This window comes from Mya arenaria, chromosome 9 (genome assembly GCF_026914265.1).
Source record: "Mya arenaria isolate MELC-2E11 chromosome 9, ASM2691426v1".
NCBI classification, from domain to species: Eukaryota; Metazoa; Mollusca; class Bivalvia; order Myida; family Myidae; genus Mya; species Mya arenaria.
The window spans coordinates 13,240,886-13,266,755 of NC_069130.1; the positions used below are offsets into that span (position 1 = coordinate 13,240,886).

General features: G+C 35.0%; 2 protein-coding genes across 2 annotated transcripts; both read left to right on the forward strand.

Moving 5' to 3' along the window:
* The first annotated feature begins 570 nt into the window (after nucleotides 1-570).
* On the forward strand, nucleotides 571-6,682 carry LOC128203632 (uncharacterized). The gene is made up of 4 exons (XM_052905129.1): nucleotides 571-864; nucleotides 2,286-2,381; nucleotides 5,384-5,468; nucleotides 5,662-6,682. The coding sequence occupies exons 1-4, from the start codon at nucleotides 811-813 to the stop codon at nucleotides 6,465-6,467; spliced, it is 1,041 nt and encodes a 346-aa protein (XP_052761089.1). The 5' UTR covers nucleotides 571-810; the 3' UTR covers nucleotides 6,468-6,682.
* A 2,306-nt stretch (nucleotides 6,683-8,988) lies between these two features.
* LOC128202765 (protein RCC2 homolog) lies at nucleotides 8,989-24,370 on the forward strand. The gene is made up of 10 exons (XM_052903899.1): nucleotides 8,989-9,252; nucleotides 10,447-10,537; nucleotides 11,697-11,837; nucleotides 12,781-12,912; nucleotides 13,698-13,901; nucleotides 14,824-14,990; nucleotides 15,458-15,638; nucleotides 18,269-18,374; nucleotides 18,621-18,693; nucleotides 19,262-24,370. The coding sequence occupies exons 1-10, from the start codon at nucleotides 9,079-9,081 to the stop codon at nucleotides 19,433-19,435; spliced, it is 1,443 nt and encodes a 480-aa protein (XP_052759859.1). The 5' UTR covers nucleotides 8,989-9,078; the 3' UTR covers nucleotides 19,436-24,370.
* The last annotated feature ends 1,500 nt before the right edge of the window (nucleotides 24,371-25,870 follow it).

The window sequence follows — 25,870 nt, forward strand, 5'->3', positions numbered from 1 at the left end:
TTACTTGTGATAAATATTCTTTGGGAGTAATAGTGCATCTTTAACTGTTTGAAGAAATCGGCATTTGGTGGCCATATTTTAATAAACGTTTTGTAGGACATACTCAATATTGTACGTAGTTTCGCAGTAAACGGGACACCACACCGATTGATATAATGGGGTTTTATTTCATGATATTAATGATGACATTTAAACTCATTATGTTACTTACGAATAAGTGCGGGCCGATAGAAATACTCAGATTCATTCTGATAATACGCACATAAACAATTTACTGTAAACCTAACATTTAAGTCGAGTTTTTTTTGTTTCATCTATGTAGAATTACCAAATAATCAGTTGTTGATTTCTATTATCATTAATTTGAAAAATCGTCCGTGATTCTTGTTCCGACGCGTTTGATAGGAGTATGCTTGAAAGATAAACATTAAATTGTTCACCCAGACCTTGCCTATTTACTTTCCTTTTATGGCAAATATGGCTCGCGCCCTGCTTCAACTATCGCGTGCTTGATTTTGTTTTACCTACCTTTCTTGTCGTTGTGAATGTTTGCTTTCAATGTGGTTAAGATTGAAGCTTAAATCAGATGCGGGAAGTATTTAGGATCGATATTGATTATAGTAATAAAAAGATCTTACTTAACGTTCAATTTTAATTTTAAAATATACCATAAACGGAACATTTTTGTGAAATAGTTGTCATTGAAAAGGAGTGCAAATATTTTTTTAAGTTATATTATTTAAACCGGTTGTTTTTTGAAAGTGGGCAGTATAAGGTGCTGCGTCTTTGAGCGCATGCTGCTAGAGTGATATGGGGCCGCCGACGTCACCAGATAAAGGCAAACTGAAAAATATTCAACGAAAGGTATTTTTTTTGAAATAATTAATAGTTTATAAAATATTGCAGAAGGATACATAACTCGTTAAAGTATGATGATTATTATTATTATTATTATTATTATTATTATAAATGAAATGTTATTTATCAAGCAAAATATTGATTTAAGTTTTCTGTGTTACAAAGAATATGTTGTAAGAAAATTTATTACAAACTAACCATAAAACGTATCTCAATCATTCAATCGTACTTAATGAATTATAAACAACATTATTTTGCTGTAAGTATTTCAAATCAAATTCAATTTTTCGTTCATCATTTGCAAGTATGTGGTCGTGGATATGTTTGTTTGTTTGTTTGTTTGTTTTTAATTTACAACTACATCTAACGAATAAAATGGAAACAATATTATTTAGACAAATAAACGGTTCAAGAAAAATACTTATTTAGGACATCGCAATCACCTTAAGCAAATTCAAAGTTTCGTTCATCTTCAATTCGTCAGAAGAATAGTTTCCTTTTTTATAATTAACAACTACGTCGTATAAAAGTAAAATTATTTGCGTAATCATTCAGAAAAAGCAGGTCCGAACAGAGTTCTATATCGAGCAACGCCTTTACCTTGATTATATCTGGATCATGAATGTATTATCAGACCACTTCAGATAATCGATGAACTTCATGAGTTGAAGTTGCCTTTCAAGAGGGAATTATCTCTGAAATGATAGTATGTAAAATAAACGTTGCCTTTAGAAGACGAATGTACGTTAGGTTTAATGATGTAAATGTTCGAAATACTATTTCATCCGAAAGGATGACAGTAATTTTCAAACCCGCCGAATATTTTGTTTTGTAAATCAGCAGTCAGCCTTTATTGAGTTTAATGGGGTGAATGGTAGATTTGAACAGGAGCTGGTTATTTCACAAAACGTAATAATCTTTCACCATTACTTCGTACACATTTACCAAAATAGTTGGTCTGGTTTTTTTTGCAGGTCCTCGGCCTATTTATTTTGCGAATGCATTCTTATAACAATTTAACCAGCTTAGTGGTTAATACACTGCGTAATATGACTCATAATGGCCCGAGACGTAGTCCCTATTTATAGTTACATATGTATTAAATTATATTTTATCTACTGACCTGGCCACTGATTAAACGCAACGATATGCCTGATTAAAATCAATTATTGCCGACTGTCGATTTACCAAAATAAGTGTACGGCAGAAAAAAAAAGACATTTCCATCACATTTGATTTAAGTTGAACAATCTTTAAATCGAGAAAAAAACACGACGCGTACGCACCAATGGCATGGAAAAAACACGACTTGTGCACCTCACTATCTGATTTTAGTTAAACAACCTTTAGTTTGAGAAAAAGGCGACGCTTCGCACTAACGGCATGGAAAAAAAACACGACTTGTTCACCTAACTATCTGATTTCAGTTGAACAAGCCCCTGATCGAGAAGAGACGAAGGGCCCGCATCAACGAGTGTTTGACGCAGCTAAAGGAAATAGTGCTGGAGGCGAACAAGGATGAGGTAAGGGTTAAAATAATTTAAGATAAAATAACATTACATAAGATTTATCTTAAATTGAAACACTTTACGTGAAAAATTTTCTTGCGATGCTTACGTAACACGGCAGCGGAAAATTGTGAAAGATAAGGTAAATATGATGTTAGATAAATTAACATAAGATCAGATTAACCTAGGTTAAAATGATTCAACATAAATTAATATATAAGCTGCTTTTATATAATTAAAAACTGCATCAACTTATATTGTGCGCCTTTAAAGGCTTTTTGAAATTTGGGAATACAAAGTGGTAAGACAGGTTAAGAAAAATACGACATAATGTACAAAAAACATTAAGTTAGTAACATTTGATATGCAATGTCACAAGATCGCAAAAATACAAATTGCCATTTTAAGATAAAATCTTTATCTACAAACATAATACGTTTTAAAAACGCACATTATGTAAAAGGTGTTCGTAATTGTCACTTTTATGTTGCATACTAGTATTAAATAATGCATTTTATAAAAATGATGTTCGAGTTTAAAGAGGCACAGCAAATATATATATCGCCCAATTTTTAGTGGTGATACATACTCAAAGAATACATCATTAATTGCAAATCCAGATGTTTAAAGCTATAAGGGACCCTGTTCCTAAAGCGCCTTCCCAACCGAGGAACATTTAAAATGCATTAGTTATTTAATACAAATAAATGTTATGGTGTATGCCATTTGTAATGGGAATGATGTATTCCATTAGTAATCAGATTTGGGTACTCAATTTACCGTTGATGTTATGATTGGTATTGTTAACTTAAATTGTGATAAGCAATGTACAAAATTCAAAATAGACAGTAATGGTTGATAAAGTAAGTCGCTATTGATTTCAAACTACATGTAATTCTAAAGCTGCACGCTCACAGATTGAACGTTTTGAAAACATTTTATTTTTTTGTCTTGGAACGAGCCAATTTTTGCGAAAATCCATAGAAACCAGTTATAGAAGACTGCTGACAAAAATAGATCGCAGATTGTTATATTTAAGTTATTTTTTTATGTTTTATGTACTTTTCTGAAACCGTTAGTAACGGTTAAAGCCATAAAACATTAATTTTCGAACGGAAATATAAAAATCTACGATCTGATCTTTTAATCTTTTATCATTGGTTTGCAGATATATTTATGCAAAAAAATTGACCTTTCCGAGACAAAAAAAATATAAAAAAAGTTGTAAAAATGGTATATCTGTGAGAGTGCAGCTTACTTGTATGTATTCTGGTTTCTTATAAAGAACATATGCATACAACCTCGGTAAATCGGTGGTAATCAGTGTCTGATGAAGATAATATAACAAACATATAATATAATATTCATATATAATTGTTAACACGTTCCGTTACATGGCTACAACGGATATAATAAAGGGCATGTAATACTTAAAGCCGCATTTGTGTTAAATGAACTTCTATAACAATCAAAACATGTCTACTTTGTCAAAACAAAATAAAAACGGATATGTATTAAACTTGATTTTAGCAAAACTTAAAGTATAGTGGTTAAAGTAATTTATTTTGTAATCATATACACCAATGTTTACCAGGCGCCCAGATGGTAACCCAAACTGAAATATAAAACCTCATACTTAATACACCGCCCAAGTATTAAGTACACGATGTCAATTATAGTAGGTGCGTGAAAACAAATTGTTCCAATAGCAAGCAATGTCAAAATTCGCATGATGTTTGTCATTTCTTCATTTGATGTATAACTTAGGTCTTAAATTTCATATAACATCTTCCAACCCTGAGATTGTGATCTACGATGTTTGTAGATGTATTTTAAATAACCCTTGTCACCATAATAGTTGCTTCACATTATTACATTTTTAACGAACTATATTACTCTACTTTTGTCCTGTTTTACGAACGTTACTCACGTTCATAAAAAATTGGTGCCCCCCCCCCTCCCCCTCCATTAATATAACATTGTCCCGCGAACTCTTTATGACAATATGGTAGAATGAATATTCATTAAAAACACCATAATATATTATACTGAAAAAGTCATACTTTTGGTAGGACCTTCATTGTGGTTATGTTCAAAATGTATCACATTGATGTTTTATTAATGAAAAAAAAAACCTTAAAAGAGTGATCCTGTTACATGACAGAAAATATGAACTCTGTCAAATAAATAACATCTTCACATTCACCTAATATTAACCTATGACACTCTTCAATGGCTGATAAATTGCGCATTTAAATCATAGTGTGTCTAATTTATATACTTTCTGATGAAAGAATCGTACAATACGTATCGAGTTACATACTATGGGGGAATTTTATCGTAAAAATGTGAGTCATACAAACAAATATCATTTATCAAATGATATGCGTTCTAACGAGTTCTTATTTCCTTTTGGAGAGTACTTAGGGGTCGATAAACCTATCTTTTCGAAAAGGGCTATAATACACAATGCTTTTGACATTAGTAAAACTACATAGAATGTCAATAATGGGCAAAATCCGCAGCAACTGTATAAGCCCTATAAGGGCGACTAACGGATCTATCGGATAATCCATTTAACATTGTCCTGGCGAACTTTTTATGTCAATATGGTAGAATGAATATGCATAGAATACATCAATAAACACCATTTTAAACTCATGTAAACCAATTCATTCACGAAGAAGTAGCCCAAAATCCAACATATTTAATGTAAAACTTTTGATGAGGAGGCTCATGGTCAGTTTCCTAACGTGAAATCATTCTAGCGCCCCTGAGAGAGTTTTCATTGCATTCTACAGTTTGATTGTAACCTTACTTCTTTGACATACTATTTTCATTTTTCGCCTTCAATCATTTCCATATAATATGTTACAGATGAGACAAATCGCACAAATATCGCATTAATAATCCTTTCAAGGAACTGAAAGCAAGGCAGATACTGGTCTGGCCTTTGTATTTCTGTTTTATCGAGGATATATTGTATTTGAAATTTATGAAAAGCATTACCTTTTCAGGCTCACAGACCATCAAAACTAGAGAAAGCTGACATCTTAGAAATGACGGTGGACTTTGTAAAATCCCGCCTGGTCTTGTATTCTGGTAAAGAGTTAATGTGTCCATTAATATGTTTAATATGACAACAATCAAGCTTCAGTAGAATGGACTTAGTTAAGAAAGTCAAAAAATCATGTAACTGTGCAATAAAGTTTAACATGCTTCCATGAATTCAAATATAAAACAGTGCAACGCTTTAAACTTTAAACAATATAACACAGTTTGTATTTAATTTCAGATGTTGATGCAAGGAATGCCATAACTCCACCAAGTGATGCTGAAAAGGAATATCTAGCTGGTTACTCGAAATGTTTGGAGGAAATTACCACATTCCTCGAATATAAGAATAATAGCCATACATTACCGCCGGATATTTTCCAACCTCTGTCCGCTAAACTCGGTCAGAAGAACGTTGATCAATCTACCAGTATTGACGTTCAGACATTACAAAGTGCTATAGTAAACCATGTGTCTACGAAACTTGAGCAGAACCACTATGGAGCAGGCCCACAACATGAACAAACTCAAAGCAGCAACGAGACTAACCAAACTTTACAAGAGGCAACAATCAAAAACACTCTACCACAACTCAAACAGCATCCAAGCGCTGTACGCGTGAGCTGTGAAGTTTTTGGAAAATGCAAACAAGTGCCCGTATTACCTGTAAAACCACAATACCAAGCTATTGACTTTACAAAGGCTAAACCAACGCATACAAGTGAAACAGACACTACAATAAGTACAAACATAAACAAAACTTGTCCATCAATCAATAATCAGATACATTTAGAAGCCAAACCAATGACTTCAGTCCAACCGAACTATATTTTGCCAGCAATGCTTCAGCCAAGTGGCCTATTGTGTGGAGGACAGTTTATGTTATTACAGATCAACCCAACCACAGTACCACAAACCACAACATGCATTCAGTGGAACACTTCAGTTGCACCAGTTAGAAATACTGACACATCTGGAAAAAAGGTTTTAACGAACGAGGCAGATAAGCTTGCAAATGGTAACGGCAGTCATTGGCGACCGTGGTAGTGTGTAGGCTATTAGTAACGAAGTGTTTACATAAGTTATGTTGAAATTCAGGGCTCAACGAACCACATGTGCTTACAGACTTGCATTGTACTTTTGAAATATTCATTTTTTTCAATTGTAGTAGATTTGTACCAAACTTTCCAAAGATAGAAATGAATGACTGTGATACTTTAACTATGATGAAAGAAAGATTATATATATTTACAACATATTATGTATAAAGAAATTAAATGCATTGTTATTTGTCAATGTGGAAAATGGAATTAAGGCACATTTACCACATAAATAACTAAATAAGTACGATAACATCAATGAAATATGTTATTGTGGGTGTTCAATGTTCACTTGACTGTGGTCGTGATACCTAGACGTGTAATATATAAACAAGTACATCTAGGTAAACATGTGTCCCATGGTAGTTGAATAGCATTAGGCGTAAAAAAATAAAACTTGTGTATTTCCGGTTTACCGAAATACCCTGCTTTTTTGCACACGGCCGTATTAAGAATTGCAAGAAGACTATTTTATCTGGCTCAAGACCACAGTTATCTGCCCCCCGTTGACCAAGATCCGGATGTGAATACAGAAACAAAGAGTGCTTGTGTTCAAGTATCAATATTTTATTAAAATTGAATGAAAAAGAAGCAAAAAATGTTCTTTTTGCAGAGAACTTGACTGAATTTGACACTCTAATGCAGAAATTGATAGTTTTCAATGTAAATATTGGAAAAATCATAGCTTGTGGAAGTCTGAAAATTAGTTGTTTGTAGCCGATTGACTCCCTGGCGGAAGGGTTATGTATTTGAACTCAATTTTGACAGTCGGGTCAATGGTCAACATGGTGTTCTCTTGTGATTATATTTTGTGTCTTGAATTGTTCTAGAGATGCCATGTCCTTGTTTTTCAATTGGGGTGTGCACATACATCTAGATGTACCCAGAGAAAATGGCGACGGTTTGCGGTTTGGAAACGATATTCATACACAACTTCCTAACAAAAACATTTACTAGTAATAATTATCCTGAACTACCTACCTTATATATGTTGCCAATGAAATGGGGAACAAGCATATATGGTTTAGTTTAAACAATATATATTTTACAACGATTGTGAAGAAAGTTGTGATAATATATAATATTTCATTATCGTTTGCACTGTGTTGCGCGAGAGTGGGGTCTTGTGTTGTGGGGGAAACACGATCAAGTTTCGAGAAAACCCACTTGTCCGGCTTGGTGACCACAAACCAAACTCATATGCACCCATTTGGTTTGCCTTACCAACCTCCAGGTACACCTTGCCAGATAATTGATGAATGTATATGTCATAATTGTATGTATAAATATGTATATACAACAATAACATATACATCAATTATGTATTTAAATTAAATATTTAAACATTATTTATGTTTAAATTTTTCTCCTACTTAACCTTTTTAACAACTTCAATTAAACTTCACGTGCATTATAAACAGGTATTCCTCTTTCGAATATGTTGAAAGAGTTGTATTCCATTTTGAAATTTGGTTGCTATTGCAACGGAAATCGAAAAACTTGAAATTCTTCATCTTGTCAGAAACCGATGTTCGGTTTGAAACAAGATTAAAATTGACCCCAGGGCTAAGTTTATATTCATATCGGCACAGCAATGGATCTGGTTTCGACAATCGGATTGTGCACTGTTGACAATTATAACACACTAGACTTGACCTTGACGGTACGAATTAAGGAGAACCAACGACTCGTTTTCGGAGAATGTAAGTGTTGTTACTACTGCCCGGACTGTAACTCACACGATCTCGACAGTTTTAAAATTTAGAGACGAATGCGCGAATGCTACGGGTGTCAAAGCACCCTTTTGATAGAAGTGCCAGTTCGAGGAGTAGCTCACGTTTTATAAGCCTAGCTCAGTGGACAGCCTCTATAATTCAGATTCGGCTGCGGGATGTTTGGGGTTCAAACCCCGGCCGCGTAGAACCGTAAGACGTTAAACTGATATGCCGGTACCAGTAGCCCCCTTACCTAGCGCTCCACATTTAAAGTGTATCAGCTGTATTGGCAGAATTAAATGAACTGTTATAATTTACTTCCTTTATTTCTTAATGTAATTTCCAGTGATACTATTATCTTTGGCAATTATTTGGCCTAAAGTACTAAATGTACAGACAAGCTTGTCTTGTGGATATCTCTTTATTAATCAGAAGTTAATTGTAATTTTAAAAATAGCCACACGTTATTGCACATTACTTAATGAAACCATAAGTGTATTATATTGAGTTTTATTTGTAATGTGTTTTTAAAAAAAAGTTACACCGATGACAACGGTGCGCAATGAAACACTTCCCAGCTACCTTGAGCAAATTAGTGTGATCTATAACTCGTATTTTAATAGTGATGTGTAACCAATTCACGATGAGGTACGGAATATAACGAGAGTTAACGGAGATAAATGTCCAATTAAAATACTCGGATATCTACTTCGTGTATTTTCGGATGACCTCGTAAAAACGTGAAACCGGCAAAGAGAAAATAACACAAACATTTTGGCGGCAGCAAAAACGTCAAAAATAACCAACTGAACAGGCCATTCAGAGAAAATTTGATTGTTAACTATGCCACCGAAAAAGCGAGAAGCAGCTGGCGCCAATGGTAAAGCTCCAAAGTCAAAGCGTCAAAAGAAAAAGAAGGACGAATTTGATGACTCTGATTCAGATGTCGGTGTCGATGAGGCGAACAATGGAAATGGTCCACAAGTCGTAGAAGACACCGGACCCGCTGTTGATATCGTAAGATTTAAGTGTCATACGGTCGTGTATATGTTAAGGTACATGTTTGTTGTTTATGTATCTACGATCCATAGGAAATCGTCTGTTTATGCCGTGTTATCTTCTTTTTTGAAGGTTACATTCAACTAAATATTAATACCGAAAGGCTGAACTGACTAGCTTCTTTTGTCATACACCTTTGTTCTCAGCCCCCTCCCCTCCCCAAATTTTCTGTAAAGTTCTGAAATGAAATGTTTGATAATTGAGTATTAAAAGTTTCTGTATCTTTACAGTGGTGTAAATTCTGCGTGTGGGTAAGAACCATCTGCTTGATAAGCTCAATTGGTTAGAGCGTCGTGCTAGTTTTCAAGCAGTTGTGGGCGCACAGGGTACACTTTTCCTCCAAGGTTATGCACCAGTCAATTGTAACCACGTCTACCCCAGGTCCGGTGAATAGCGGGGACTTTGGTCACGCTAACCCCGCGTAAAATCCCCGCTCTGAGGGGACGAACTGCTGGTAAAATCCCCGCTAAATGCCCCCAAATTCAAGGGACCTTGGTAAGGCCCATTCCCCGCTATTTTTTGGCGCGAGGACAACACAACCGTATTCACCCGGCACTGCATGGCCACCTGGAAGGTAAAAACATGACCCATTTCTCCTGCTATCCCTGGTATACCCTGGGGACCTGGGGGTCTATGGTTACAATTGACTGGTGCATTACTTAAATGATGGGGGAGGTATGTAGTGTTTGTGGGTAAAATCAACGGCCCAGTTAGATCCGTTGGGTTGAGCTCCGAGCTGTTCTGGCGTTAAGTGCCCAACACCAGGCGCATTTTTCCTCACAGGTTTACTTTAATTCCACTTGAAATGGGAGTGGAAAAGTTTCAGGCTTAAAGCTTCTTACTCTTGCTTATAAGGGTACAGTCAAGTCAAGAGTGATGGTCTTTGAAATCCAACACATTTGAGTTAAAAAAAAAGTGAGATGTTTGTTTCAAAACACCTCTATGTCCTCTGGCAGCCAGTTTTACTGCAGCTTAAGTAAGTTGATGAGTGATGACATTATGACAATAAATGGCAACCAGTTAGCATATAAAACAATATTCTGGCATGATAATCATAACTAGCTCTACTTTGCAAGATATGTAGCAGATTGGTAAAACTGTAACACTTAAACATTTCTCATGCACACCTTATTTAACTCATATTTATTTCAGACTTTGGAAGCTCCAATGATCAGCGGTGAACTTCTCTTGTGTGGTATGATGAACTGGGACATGACTGGACGTAAAAGTCTTCCTAAAGGAGGTATTTGGACATCAGTTTTTTTATTTAGCCCAAGGTCAGAGTTCCCATGGCGAATTATAGTTGTTGATTTTTCAAGGAACTTGTGAAAAGTTAGGGTAATAATCTGAGACCAAGGGCCATGGTAGCTATTTGTGAAATAGCAGAAAGAGGGAAAAAAGACTAAGGCATTTTTTTTCCTTCTGGTTAATAATCAAAATACCTTTAACAAATCTTTAATTGGCACTTCATTAAATTCTATTTACCGGCGTACCATCCCAAAGTTATTATCTATCTGCCAATACTTCTGTTTCTTGAAATCAGATTATTGAATAGGATGGAGGCCATCATTATTGATAATTCTCATAGATGACCAGGGCGTTTTCTTAGAATTTTTTTTACCAGCACTGGTTCATTTTAAACATCCTAATAAATTATGTGATGTGAAGTTTTTTTGGTAATTGAACTCAGAAATCATTGATTTTCATCACATTCAGAGATATGAAATATGAAATGTCTTGATTTATTGCAATAGATATTTACACCCCAGGGATTGATATTTCAGCCATTGTGGGTCTTTTAAAGGGAAAATAAACTAATAATAAATAATTTCCTAAATCGCAGGAGACAAGACAGCTTTTTCTTTTAATTTTTTTTTCCAAATTTCGGCATTTTCACGACTCAAAATTTCCAAAATGTTTAGGGTCTTTTTCCCAAAATGGACAGAAAAAGCCCTGATGACTAAATAATGAGCTCCAATGAACGCAAATATATTTTGAAAAATTGGGATTTGGTCAGGTCAAAGTCATGAATTTTTTCTATGATTTGTGGGAACCCTGAGGGTGTCTCTGTTTTGATTCCAGGCCTTTGCACTCGTCAATTTGGTTAGTCACCAAGCCAGACAAGTGGCTTTCCTATTGGTGGTGCATTGATTTTATATTAACTTTAAAGAGTACAAAACCACGCTTGTATCTTCCCAGGGAACAGGATTTATATAGAATTTTGTGATCACTTCGTCAATATTCTATTTGTTAATATTAAATTGTGTACATTTAACATTCTGTAGTTTATTAATCATTGTAAATAAAGTTTATTATTCAACAAAACTATATTATCTTCTGACAATACCAATTATAATGCAATAACAATTTTTATACAAGATGCATTTATTTTATTTTTTCAGCGAATTCAAAGGGTCCAAACCTGTGGAAACCGAATCGTCTTGCCGGTATCACAGGGGAAGTTAGGGTACGCACAATTGTCAGTAGCAGCATGAGTGCCCACAACGTAATCATTGACACCGCAGGAAAAGCATATTCCTTTGGTTAGTATGGAATGATTAATTTTATCAGTGCTCCAGCTAGGCCTAAAAAGCAGGGTGGAGTACCATGCAGCCCTTTTCCTACACCCTGCAGACGCGTAGCAAGGGCCAATTTGGGGTTATGCGGTATCAATGTCTTGGGGGTAGGTTAACCCCTTCAACCCCTACCTCCCCCTTTGGTTTTTATTTTAAATCCAGGTTATTGATATGACAAAATCTTTCATAATTTCAATACGCAAAGTTCTGTGCATATGCGTACAGTAAGCTAGGCGCCTGCACTGCTGCCTTTTCACTTCATCCCGCTGTGCCCTTTTGTTTGACTGAGTCAATTTTCAGAAATAGATATGAAATAATAAATTATATACCTCGACACTTAAGGAAAGCTAACAGCTAAGGTATTTATAACAAACTATTTAGTATTGAAAGTAGTTACAACACATACACAATAAGAATTGAACATTGACCCTTGCAAGTGCCCCTTCTCACCTAGCACCCAGCCCTTTCCAATTACTGGCTGGAGCACCTGGTCATTAATATATTTTAAGTTGTAAGTAAAGATTTGAGATATGACTGCTGTTGTGATAGCATAGTTTCGGGTTTTTAAGGGCGATTGGATGAAAATTATGGGGTAGTTCTGATCTTAAAGATAAACATAAGTCTTGCAAAAGAAGTGTTAGTGTTGACAGTTGACAGAATCTGTTTGGAATTATTTAAGCAAATCTGTTTACCAGAAAAAAACAGAGTCATTGTAACATTGAGATATATGAGAGGCAGCCACGTCATTGTGACGGTAATTAATACTGCATTATGCAGTGGTCGAAATAAACACAAGCCCACTAGCCTTGCACGGGTAAAATATATTTCGGCTTGCTCAAATTCTGAATTTTATATAGCAGGGCTTGTAAAAAATAATCCTGTTTTATTTTTCAATTGTTTTCTATCTTAGGGAGAAATGACAAGGGCCAACTTGGTCTCGGACATTTAAACCGTGTGGACAAGCCAACAGTCATTGAGTGTCTTGATGGATTGAACATCATAGCTGCTGCAACGGGAAGGAGCCATACCCTCTTCCTAACAGGTATATTTTAAGCTAGTAAATTCATAATGTTACCTGGGTTGTCTTGATAAGCAGGCAGATATCAAGAATCGACGTAGAATGAATATCATAGCTGCTACAACAGTAAGAACCAAGACCTCTTCACAACAGTCTGTGGAGATGGCCGAGTGGTTAGAGAGTTTGTCTCTGGATCAGACGGCCCCTTGTTCGATCGCAATATGAGCTTTGTTATTGATAGTACTGGTAATCACTGAGGAATGGTGAATGGTTTTTAATCAAATGTTCCTTGCAGATTTGAAAAAAGAAATGTTTACGGTACACATGCTTTTGAAACATATTCATCATTGCGATGTTAAATAAATCTTGTGTTTATATTATGAATATTTATTGTAAAAACTAGTGGTCGAAATAAGTCTGAAAGCCCTACACAGGTGAAATTATATAATAGTCTTGATTTTAAATAGCAGGGGTTGTTAAGGGGACTTGACACTATAAATTGGAAAACCATTATGCATTATTTTTAAACGGAAAAAAACACAGCTGAGACAGTGACAAAACATTCTTTTAATCATGCAATATGACGTATAATTGGCCTCATACTAGCTCATAAGAAAATATCTAAGCCTGTTATGAGAAAATACTAAATTTGATGATTTTGTAACCATATGGTGTCTTTCAGAATATTGATGCCAAGAACATGTGTCAGAATTCTAGATTGTTCATACAAACATTCAGATATAAATTAAAACTTGAAAATAGCATAAGTGATCTTAATGATTTTAAAGCAAAAAAACCTTGGATTTCAGACAAGGGTCAAGTGTTCAGCTGTGGAGAAAACAAGATGGGTCAACTTGGAATCGGTACATCCGTAGCGCATGTTGCCAGCCCACAGAGGATCGCATACAGGGGTCCACCTGTTCGTACATTTGCGTGCGGGGCAGAGTTCAGCATGATGGCGGATATCAGGGGAAATCTGTACTCATTTGGATGTCCGGAATATGGACAGCTAGGTAGGCTGAAATAGCTGGAGAATTTTTTGGCTGACAAAAAAAAATCATTTTTAAAATATTTTAAATAATGTGTTTAAACTCTTCACTGATAGGGTTTTTTTTTATCCCTTGACCAAAAGCAATAGTCCTAATATGCACAAGCCCACAAGAGCTGCTATTGTGAAATGCTCTCTGAGCTTGCTCAAATTGATTTTACATAGCAGGGCTTGTTCAAATATTCAGATGACAGCACTAGTTCAAGAATTTCAACTTGTTGATTTAAAAGTCTAATTTCAATGGCTGAAAAAGTACACTTTCATGTTGGGGAAGCTGTATGTATTTCTTATTTTATTATTGTGAAAGGAAGGAATTATAAATGAAATAAAAGGTCTGGCATCCTTCTGCCGTAATGGTGATCAGCATGTGTACCCTACTGCCTTCATTAATTAAAGAATTAAATGCTTAGAATAATCAAACATTTCTCTTTTTATACGCACATTCATAGGGTGGGTGAGCACGTTGTTTGCTCAATACATGTTACTTTAAAAGCCTTTGTCAAATTATCAACAAGTTTGGTCAGAATGTGAATTTGCATAATATCTTATAAAAGTTCGATAACCAGCCATATCGCGCTTGTCAGTTGAGAATAATTGACCTTTAGTTATAGAATTTACCAAAAATTGGTCTTTTCTGCTCAATAACAGTTTAGAAGCCTTCGTCCAATCATCACCAAATAATCAGAACGTTCATAAGCATAACAACTTGGACAAGTTTGATAACCAACCATATTGCTAATTCAATTCCAATTCCTAACATTTTCTGTCAAATTCTAATGTTTAAGTTTATAGCCCTAAATGATGATGCCCTTTTTTCGCCCTTACTGCTTTGTCCTATTTCTGCAACACCTTGCCCTATTTAAAACCTGGCTCAAACTCTATTTTAGGTCACAACACCGACGGTCAGTATTTCCTCACTAGCAACAAGCTGTCGTTCCACTTTGAGACCACCCCTAGGAAAGTTGCGGTTTGGATTGAGAAATCAAGGGACGGTCGTGTCACACCAATTGTCGATGTGGAAGTCCGGGAGATTGCCTGTGGAATAAATCACACTGTGAGTTATAGTTAAAGTGACGGTTCCCATGGCTTTTTGTGTCCCCTGCAAAGCATGCCTGACACAATGGGATTACTTTTAGCGAACGACTGCGCTCTCATGGATTAACTGTTTAACATTTTTTTTTATCTTGGAATAAGATAGTTTATGTGTAAATATCTGAAAACCAGTGTCTGAGTGATATAAGAGTGCTGACAAAAAATCAGATCGCAGGTTTTCATAATTATGTTAAAAAATTGATGTTTTATGTGAAAACATTTTTGTTTTATGCCATAACTCAAACACTTTTCAAGGTATACAAACGAAACTTTGTAGGCATGTTGCCAGAGACAATATATACAAGAATATGAAGGTCAATTTTTTTACTGAAAATCAATGGATGAGAAATGTACAATCCACAGCGCTTGTTTTCTGACAAGATATCATTTAACATTTTGCTTCAATAATGCTTTCTAAAAAAACTTCAGGTTGTTGTCGACAGCAAGAAGCGTGTTTTCTCTTGGGGGTTCGGGGCGTACGGGCGACTAGGCCATGCGGAAAACAAAGATGAGATGGTTCCAAGACTCATAAAGTCATTCGAGGGGCTAAACAGAGGTGCCAGCACTGTGAAAGCAGGATCCAGCTTCTCTTTCGCTGTCACTGAAACTGGTAGGCTTCAATTTCAATAAATATTCAGCTTTGATTTTCTTAAAGAATTAATTAAGGTTTCATCTTGTCTTTAGTCAGTGTTCATTAAGCATCTTGATGAAAAATTTAAACTTAGTGAAAAAATGTTTCTTTTTTTTCTGCTTCCCGTTAATCCTTGTGAAAGTTGTCAATGACTTCAAAGGATGGTGGGTTAGAAATGTTAGCTGTGTGGGGAGTGGATGGGATGTATACAGGGTTCGACACTAACGGTAGTCCGAGACTACCAGATTTTTGGTCGGACTACAAGACATTTTAAGTCAATAGTCCGTCGGACTACTAGAAGAAAGTAAATATCACATCAGTTAATTGAGCATAAAATCTTTATTACGCTTAAACTTGCGTAAAACGTGATGTCAAGAAGCCGATTATCACCGGTAAACACTCATTGTAAAGCTTGCCGAAGATGGCCGAGCAGTTCCGGACAACGTGGACTGTTAACCGAAATTCGCTAGCATTTCGTACAGCCTATCGATCAATGTTTAAACCAGTCAGTAGAATGTCTTTATTTAGAAAGGGAAAAACCATTTTCGCACTCTATGGTGTGTTTTAATCGTCAGACATGTGCACCTCTGCCAATGTCAGCGAGGTAGATTTGGGTCCAAGTGGCAGAATTTTTAAATCCCTTGCATTTTCAGTCAAAAACAATGAAAGATACGATGTAGACAAACACATGACGGTTGTTACTATTTTTAGATTTTCTGAAAATACGTCATGGTTATTATGGTTTAGGGTATTGCCAAATGTCGGTGTTCATATAAAGCAAACAGAAGGAACATTATGTCTGGCTTATGAAATCTTCTAAACTGGCTTTTAGAAGAGCAGCTGATAAATTAATCATACTTCCAAAACAGGTATAATGCAACTGTAAGTGCAGACGACGACAAAATTGTGTACGTTAATTTTCGCGCTAAAATGTCGTAACATTTTATACATTGAAGCAAGGGCCAATACCAATTGAGACCAAGCCGATAGCGATAAGGCTACACATACAATGTCACATGACCGCTTAATTAGGGACCTCCGACAAATACCCAGAAGCAGACGATAATAATACAAAAAGTTATCAATGACAATCAGATAAAAAACATGGTAAAACATAGCAATAAAAGCAAGAATACCATTAAATAAGTTCATTATTATTAATTGTATGCAGTGTATAATTCAGGTAGAAAAATGTCTAGACGTTAGAATAATTTATTTCTAAATAACATCGGAATTTTGTTACAGTAGAATACCAGTCTCTATTTTAAAACTCTAATAAAGGGAAATAAGACATGTATTATACTTTTCTATCCGAAAATCAACAAAAAAATGATGTTCGTATAGATCCATTGTCAAAACTCAATGGATTTCGCTGTTTTTCTTCCTTTCTCGATTGATAATCATGTATACATATATACTTTTTGTGACTTTAAGCTATATATCAGATATTTAATTAAATTTAATAAAAAATGTAAAACTCACATAAACTAAGGTGTCTTTTTCACTAATATGTCAAAACAAACTTAAAATCAAACATATATGCTTCGGATTTAAAACTTTTCGCACAATAAGGAGACAAATTTCAAAATCAAACTAAATCGCTAGATATCATCAATATTGTACACTAATTCTCATAATGATATTTCTTATTTTAAGGCAATTAAAACGGAAATATACGTATATTATGTACGTTTACATTAAGACATTTTGAGAATTGAATTAGTTGCCTAAACAGTCCCTTGTTATCTATTATAATTTTAGCAGCATTAAGGGAAAATGTCAGTATTTCGGATTTCTTAGTTAACCTGTTTTTACTATCACTCAATTATGAGACATAATTTGTGTTAAATATATATAACAGCGTAATTACACTACTGTTGATATGTGAGGATTGTCGGAGGTCATTGAGGAAAGCAACAGCAACTGATAAGCCCTGCCTTATCTGGACGCTGATTGGTCAATCGGGTATTGATCAGCTAGTTTGACTGACAGGCAGCGTCATGTTAATTGTTATCTTACTCCCATATAAAAAATCACTAATAGTACTTTCGGAATTTATTTCATCATGTTTTTTAAGCATTATATGATATGTCGTTTAGATTAGCAAAGAATAAGTAGTTGAATAGTAGGATGCCAATAATCAAATATTGCTTATCAGTAGGATGTCTGTCATTTGTGCCATAACTTCTCAGTCGAGGTGTTTTAGTGTCAAGTGATTTATTGCAACATTTTCCTGAAAGTGACAGATTATGGGGTATTTTAGCATGGTAATTAGATTTTTAATCTGAGGTATTTTAGCATGGTTTTTAGCATTTTTTAGGTTTTAAAATTAAATTTAAAGGCCAAATTTTTTTTGAATAATGTGGAAATTTTAAGATTGAGACAGATAAAAATCATGACCAATCAAATGGTTATACTGACAATGTTCTAAGAAGGCTAAGTCTCACAAAACACTGATGGAATCCGTTGCAGGCTTGCATTTGGACTACCAGAATTTTTGCTGGACTACCCAGATTTCGGATCCAGTAGTCCGAGGAACTACCTTGTGAAAAATGTTAGTGTCTAACCCTGGTATATACCCAAATTTAATCCCCCTGGTTTACTTACAGGAGCGTTGATGTTCTGGGGACAAACTAAGACATCAGGAGAGGCCACTATGTACCCGAAACCCGTTATGGACCTCAGTGGATGGAGAATAAGGAGTGTTGGCTGTGGGTGAGTACTAGTCTTTGTCATCGTCACTTAAATAATAAAAGACGACTAAATTTGAAGGATGGTAAAATTTAAACAGCTTCAAATTGAATACTTGACTTTGTCCTTGTGCGTAAAAATTGTTAAAATTTATGGTAAAGACATAAGTAAAGCTGCACATATTAACTTGAACCTGATTAGAAAATAGTTAATACTAGATGACTGCAAAGAAATTTTCCTATAGTGTTTGTACTGTGTTGTGTGTTGCAGGAAGAGCAGTGTAGTAGTTGCGGCAGATGATAGTGTGGTTGCCTGGGGACCTAGCCCTGCATATGGTGAACTGGTGAGATGAATATATGAGCTGTTTGCTGAAAAATGGATTTAGAAGAACCTCAGGGTTCTTTTTGGGGACCAAAATTCCACAACATTACCCACCTTGATAAGTTTACTTTTTTTCCCAATGCAGTGTCAAAATTCCCAATTAGGTTGTCCTGTTTTGGGTAATTGGAAGGAGAAATAACCAATGTACATGTGTGTATATGCATTTTTTGTTGGCTATATCACATTAACATTAGTAATAACTGGATAGGCATATTATATGCTAATCCAGTAATTACTAATGTTAATGTGGTTGTCTATATGAAAAAACATTTCACTTATTACTATCTTTTTGGAAGAAGAATAATTTGCATCTCTTCATGTTTATAAAGTCTGCTTTAAGACCGGGAGGTAGAATGTTTGATCTCACTAGGGGCTTGTTTTTATACGGCTGGTCGCTGACCGAGGCTAGTTAAATAATGGATTTCAACTGCCTTCCTGCCAGGCACCAAGTATATTGGATAGAAATCACGAGTTCATAAGTCCAGCGGAATTGCCCTCAGTTTCGAAAAAGTTGTGTTTACCTTTAACAGGGTTTTGGAGAGGGCTGCAAGTCATCCACAACCGCGAAGGAAGTGAAGAACCTAGAGGGCCTGTACATCCACACAGTCTCATGCGGCCAATCCCACACCCTCATGTTGGCCCGGGTAGACACAGAGGAGGAGAAGGCCAGTCTCAACAAGTTGCCTCTGTATACGCCGGGCTAACCCTATACCCTTTGTATTGCTGTTTGACAGAGGCTGCAGTGGATTTTTCTGACAGGTGTCTTAAGTGAAAAAGGCCTGATTCTTATTACTTACATGTGCTTTAGTTAATGGTTTATGTTATATGTGCAAGTCTTAAATAACTTTTAGATGACTTAATCAAAGATTTGATTGTTTTTTGACAGTTGATGACTGGAGTATTAAACAATTCATGTGGTTTTGAAGTTAATGATTAAAAAACAAAAAAATATAATTTGTCCCATTGAAGCAAAAGAAAAGACATCTGTTTAATGATTTATTGTGTGTCTTAGTTTGAAATTCTGTATCCGCAAGTACTATATTATAAGTGTATGGACCATTTTTTTTGTGAGCTTCGTTTTGTATAACAGTTGAACCCTGATGACTCAAACTCCCAGGGACAGTCGAAAATACCTTGAGCCTTGGAAAATTTAAGCCAATAAAAATGCTTACTTTCAGTAGAAAAAAAATGGTCATTTACATCCACTTGTAGCCAAGGAGGATATCAAGACGAGCAGGTTTGAACCAACAGGGTTCGACCGTAATTCATTGTAACCAATTGTGGATGAAATCAAATATGATCCGACTGGTTGTTTAATATTTTTGACTAATTTTGTGTGAATCTCTTTTAATAAGGAAGTGGCATAATACCAATATTTTTCTCCCACCAAATGGTAAAAATGCCTCAAATTGGTCTTTAATTTCACTTGTTAATGGAGCCTTTAAATTTGTAAATAATTTCAATGTAGTTTGGTCATTGTGAGGATGTATGTATTGTTTTCGATAGTTTAGTTTAAAGATTGGTGATTATGATTGTGTGTGAGAGATATAAGCACCTGTGTTGTGAATGATTTATCAATATTTACGCCTTCCTTATGATCAGTGTTAAGGGCTTGGCACAAGACTGACCTAACTGTATATGGAATAGAAGGAATTACATGTGTCTTTTCTTGAGAGCCCTTGATTATTATGGCAAATCAGATGTTTTTCTAAATTGAACATCAGGAAGTGATAATTTTATTTTACATTCAGGGCTGTCTTTTGATTTGGAGCGGCTATAAGACCCAGTTCCCCAAGAAAAGGAATAGAGCTTTTTTCCATTATCTTTAAAATCTATCCTTTGAAAATACAATTGCAGGTCAAATTTAAATTAAAAAAAAATCATTTATTATTGACACTATATTGTGTACTGTGTTTTGATACAATTGTATATTTCAGCAATTTGCATTAAATGTTTTTTTGTTAGTTTTTTTGTCAACTTTCAAAATTCCACTTTAAAGCAAAAATAATGCTATTTAAAAGTCCTCTTTTTCAGGGCTCTGGCCCCTTCCCCAAATGTAGAAAGACAGCCCTGACTTAACTTTTGTGGCATTAACTAAATTCAGTCATAATAGCTCGATGAAACATGTGTATTTAAGCAGGGTACTTGCATTACAGTACTTCAAAAACTTCCACTAACAACAAAATTTTACCATACTTGTTTACAGTGGAACTTTGTTGGCTCGAACTCCCAGGGACTAACGAAATAACATCGAGCCTCGGAAAATTTGAGCCAAACGGGAATGCTTACCTTCAGTATAAAGAAATTTGTCCTCTACATTCAGTTTGAGTCAAGGAGGCGTTCAAGCCAAGCTAGTTCGAGCCAACAGGAATCAACTGTAATTTCCTTTGTAATATTTGTGTTTTCCGAGCCCGGGGTCCATTGACCCAATTTCGGTTGACATACTAGGGGTCTCTGGTAATTTTATGCAGTCCTTGTAAATATTTGATTTCAAGCTCAAAGTTTTTAAAGATCTAAATGCTAGGCCCTAGCTTCAATAGAAATTCAGTCAGGAACATTTACATATAATGTATTATTCACGAGGAAGATATTGTTGCAGGTGCTTCTATTATACTAGTATATGTCAATGTTCTTACTTCAGGAAACAATAAACATTTCCTGATGCTTATTTTCATGTGTGTTCAGGGATACAATACAAACTAGCTTATTGTTGTTTTTTTCCTCATTTATCATATTTGTGATACATTCTGAACAAATTCAAATTATCGAATGTTAATTTCTGTTTATTTTCTTTAAATTTTGTATCTGTGTATTATTATTTAAAATTACAAGATCATTTATTTCCTGAAACTTTCATTAAATGAGCTGTGTATAGCTTTTCTTTCGAATTCTAGATCATTCTCATTTTCTAAGGTTTTCACGTGTTGTCTTGTTTTGATTTTTCCAGTATCCGGAGGTTTAAAATATGTGTTACCCTTAATTGATTATTAGCAAGCATTGTTAAATTGATATTGACAAGCCCAAATTCTTACACTTATCTTTGGCATCATATATTTTAAGCAAGCCAAGCTTATGTAATATCCAGAATTTTAGCTGTACTCCACATAGGCCTAAAAAGCAGGCTGGGGCACCCTGCTTGCCCTTTTCCAGCACCCTCCGGCCTTTTTACTACACCATGCTGTTATCTTTTGTTTGAGAGTCAGTTTTAAGAAATGAGTATAAAAATAAGAGTATAAAAATAGAAATATACACAATTTTGACTCTAAAGACAGTAAAATAAATATAACAACTAAGGTATTTATAACAAACTATTTAGTATTGAAAGTAGTTACAACACATACACAATAAGAATTGAACATTAGCCCTTGCAAGTGCCCTATTAAGGGTTATTCAATGTGCATCAAAAGTGCCCTTTCTGACCTAGCACTCTGCCATTTTCAAATCCTTGCTGGAGCACTGAAAAATTAGGGATCCCATGATGCAATTTACCAGTGAAGGGCTTTTGGGCTTGTTCAGTAGTCGATATTAGCACAAGCCCGCAAGCCCTTCACTGGTAAAATGCTTTCCGGACTTGCTCAAATTCTGGGTTTTAAATAGCAGGGCTTGTTCAAAAATGTAATGCCAAGCTGTAGTATATGAATTCGGGCTAGTTCATCCAAAAGACTAATTTCGATGACTGCTTGTTCTAGATTCCACCATCGGTTTGATTCTAGATCTGATCGATTCGTGACAAATTGTAAATGTTAAGCCCTTGCAAAATTAAATCAATCAACGGTAATCATCATCTTATTTAAAAGCTGTTTATGGCATAATTTTTCTTCAAAAATCATGTAAAATTATCACTCTGATCTCCGTTAACACCACACTCTACCTCTCACATTGCCCAATTTAAAAAATTTATTAAAACTTTTGCAATAATGATATTTAGATTTTATTTGAATTCTATACTATTTTTATCAAGTTTTGTTGAATAAGTATTAGTTTAAACTTAATTGTTTCTTTGATGTTGATACTCGCTTCTGTTGTTGTTTTTTCGACAATATTTTTGAGAGGTTAAATTGAGGTTTTAAAGCTGCACTCTCACAAGTTTGACCTTTTTGAAAACATCTGTGCCTTTAATTCAGTCATATAAGATAGAACAGATCTCAATTGTTTGGTAAACTGCTGAAAATTGCATTTTTTGCCATAAAACATCAACTTTCAAACGTAAATATGGAAACTCTTAAAGCGTTAGTTATGCTTTTAGCGATAAAACATCAACTTCCAAACGTAAATATGGAAACTCCGATCCGCTCTTTTGTCAGCAGTTTTATATCTGAGGTTTTCATGCACTTTCTCAAAAATTGGCACGCTCCAAGATAAAATATAAAAAAAAGTTATCAAATCGTTCAGTTTGTGAGAGTGCAGCTTTAAGTGACAATAAACAAAGAAACAGAAAGAACCTTTTTGCTGAGAATGCTCTGGTGCCACCAGTACTGGTTTCTACCCAGGAAACAGTCATACGTGTGATTTTCTAAGCTTTTGTCACTAATGATTAAAAAGAAATAAGTCAATACTAAAGTAACCTTTTCGCTTTCAGGCATTGTATCGATTTATTGTTTATAAATAACAAGTGTGATTCTTGGGTTATTTCCATGAACAATCGAGGGATAGAGATTTAACAAAACATATTGTGGTTTGTTAAAGTGTATGGGGATTGTTTTGTTGATTATAATTGGACAGTGATGTTGAAAGGGACTCGCTCACCTGTTTGATAAGCCCATATACATCGAAAAAAAGTTTTCATGTAAATTGTGAACAGAACGCTTGTTTCAATGATATGACGTCATCAGTAATTCAAATAAGAGCTCTGTTATGAATAATTATTTAAAAATATATTTTTCAGAAAAAGTTAGTACACAATTGAAAATAAAATTATTTTAAGCTTGGCATTGACAAAATTATGTTCAATTGAATATTTGTCAGTTACTGTTAGTGTTTGTTCATTGTTATAAGTAAATATCTTGATTTGGAAAAAAATGTTGCCAACAAAATCAGTGAGCTGGGTCCCGTTAAGAACATCGTTTTTACTGGTTTATAACAAATACTCAAAGTTGGAATTTGCTGTTTTGTTAACATACGGAATGTATGAGTCGGTTCACCATTTCGTTGGAGATTTTTTTCTTTAAATAATACATGTAAATTGATAAGAAAAAATGTATGTCTGAAGAAAACTGAAAATGACCTTCCTTACTAAAAGAATGCACTTTTAACATTGAAATATATGGAGACATGATTTTTTAATAGTTGCATTTGTAATGACTCGAACATATTTTAATACTTAAGTTTTTGTGAAAATAGTCTGCCAAAGTACTAGTCTTATTTTTTCAACTAGTACAGTGTGTAATATTTAAATACTTGTCCAAGGACATCATTTTGTTAGAACACATAAGGCTTTATAAGTTTATATCATGCTTTACTTCATCACATATATTCATTATCGATGTTTGACATTCAATATGTAGAACTCACTGTTATAATTCATCCATCACCATTCATTCACTTGGATTTCAGGAACACTATATATTTACTATATGTTGTCTAAATGGTGTACATGTACCTTGACTGAAATTACACAAATAAATTACAAAGATTGAAAATGCTCCAGTTCTTATTTCTGATTGTGAATGAATTGTTATCCTCCCTGAAGTGTAACGCCCCTGAAGTGGCGGATTCATGGTCTAGTGGTAACAGTCTGGACTGTCAATCCAGGGGTGGCATGTTCGATTTCCTGCCGCAACACTCAAATAATAATCGTATTCTAGGAAGGACGTTAAATGGCGGTCCCATGTGGCAGTACACTAGTGCACGTTAAAAAAACAAGGTAGCTCCAACCAGGGTTGCATTCTGTTAGCAGTATGCTCCAAAAAACCCAAACAAGAATGAGTAAACAATCTGATCGGAGCACCTGGCCGAAAGGGCCATGACCGAGTGAGAGTATTAATTAACAAAATGCCCCTGAAGGCTTATAATCGACAGTGATCGTGTGTCCGTCCGTACATATCGTGTCTCAGCTGTAACTTACATAAGTTTAATTATATTCGAATTTCAAACACCTCGCCGAACATGAACAGTAGCATGGGAAGGTGGGTCGCGTATAGCATCGTGATGCAAGGCTCAAAATGCAAGGTCACACTTAGTGGTCAGTTATTGCCATATTGAAAGAGTAAAAGTCGTTTTAAAACGTCCAGTAAAACTACAGAAATTCCTTCAAAATTCATTTTTTTGGCATATTTGATAGTTTTTTGTTTTAATAAAAAGAGATACACATGTAACTACACATTATGCATGAGAATTGAATTTGAAGGAAAATAACCACAGTTTGTATCAAAGCAATAGAAACCAACGTTGATGTGCTGCATTTATGGACAGTTTCTGAAGGTAGATATGGAAGTCTTTCGTGATTAATTCTAACCTTCGTGATAACTATTTATGCGCCTTTAGAACGGTTGTTGGCTTAAGGACACATTCAAACGCGTTCTTATTTAACTTGAGAATACAAAAAACATTGCATTTATGAATTCCATTTTTAATCAAATGTCCATACCATTTTAATGGGAGGTGATCGGTTTGGCTACAAACAATGTTTCGCGATTTGCGTGCCTTTGGTATGACATGAGACTTGAATTCTGGAAATGCATATTACTTCCATTTAAAAACTGCATCGGTATTATTTTTTTCCCCGTCTAACAAGGTTATTTGGACGACCCAGGAGGCTTTTATTTTATTTTCATGTCTAACAAGGTTATTTGGACGACCCAGGAGGCTTTTATTTTGTTTTCATGTCTAACAAGGTTATTCGGACGACCCAGGGGGCTTTTATTTTGTTTTCATGTCTAACAAGGTTATTCGGACGACCCAGGAGGCTTTTATTTTATTTTCATGTCTAACAACATTATTTGGACGACCCAGGAGGCTTTTATTTTGTTTTCATGTCTAACAACGTTATTCGGACGACCCAGGAAGCTTTTATTTTATTTTCATGTCTAACAAGGTTATTCGGACGACCCAGGAGGCTTTTATTTTGTTTTCATGTCTAACAAGGTTATTCGGACGGCCCAGGAGTCTTAAATCAGGAAGTGTCTTGCATACTAATTTGA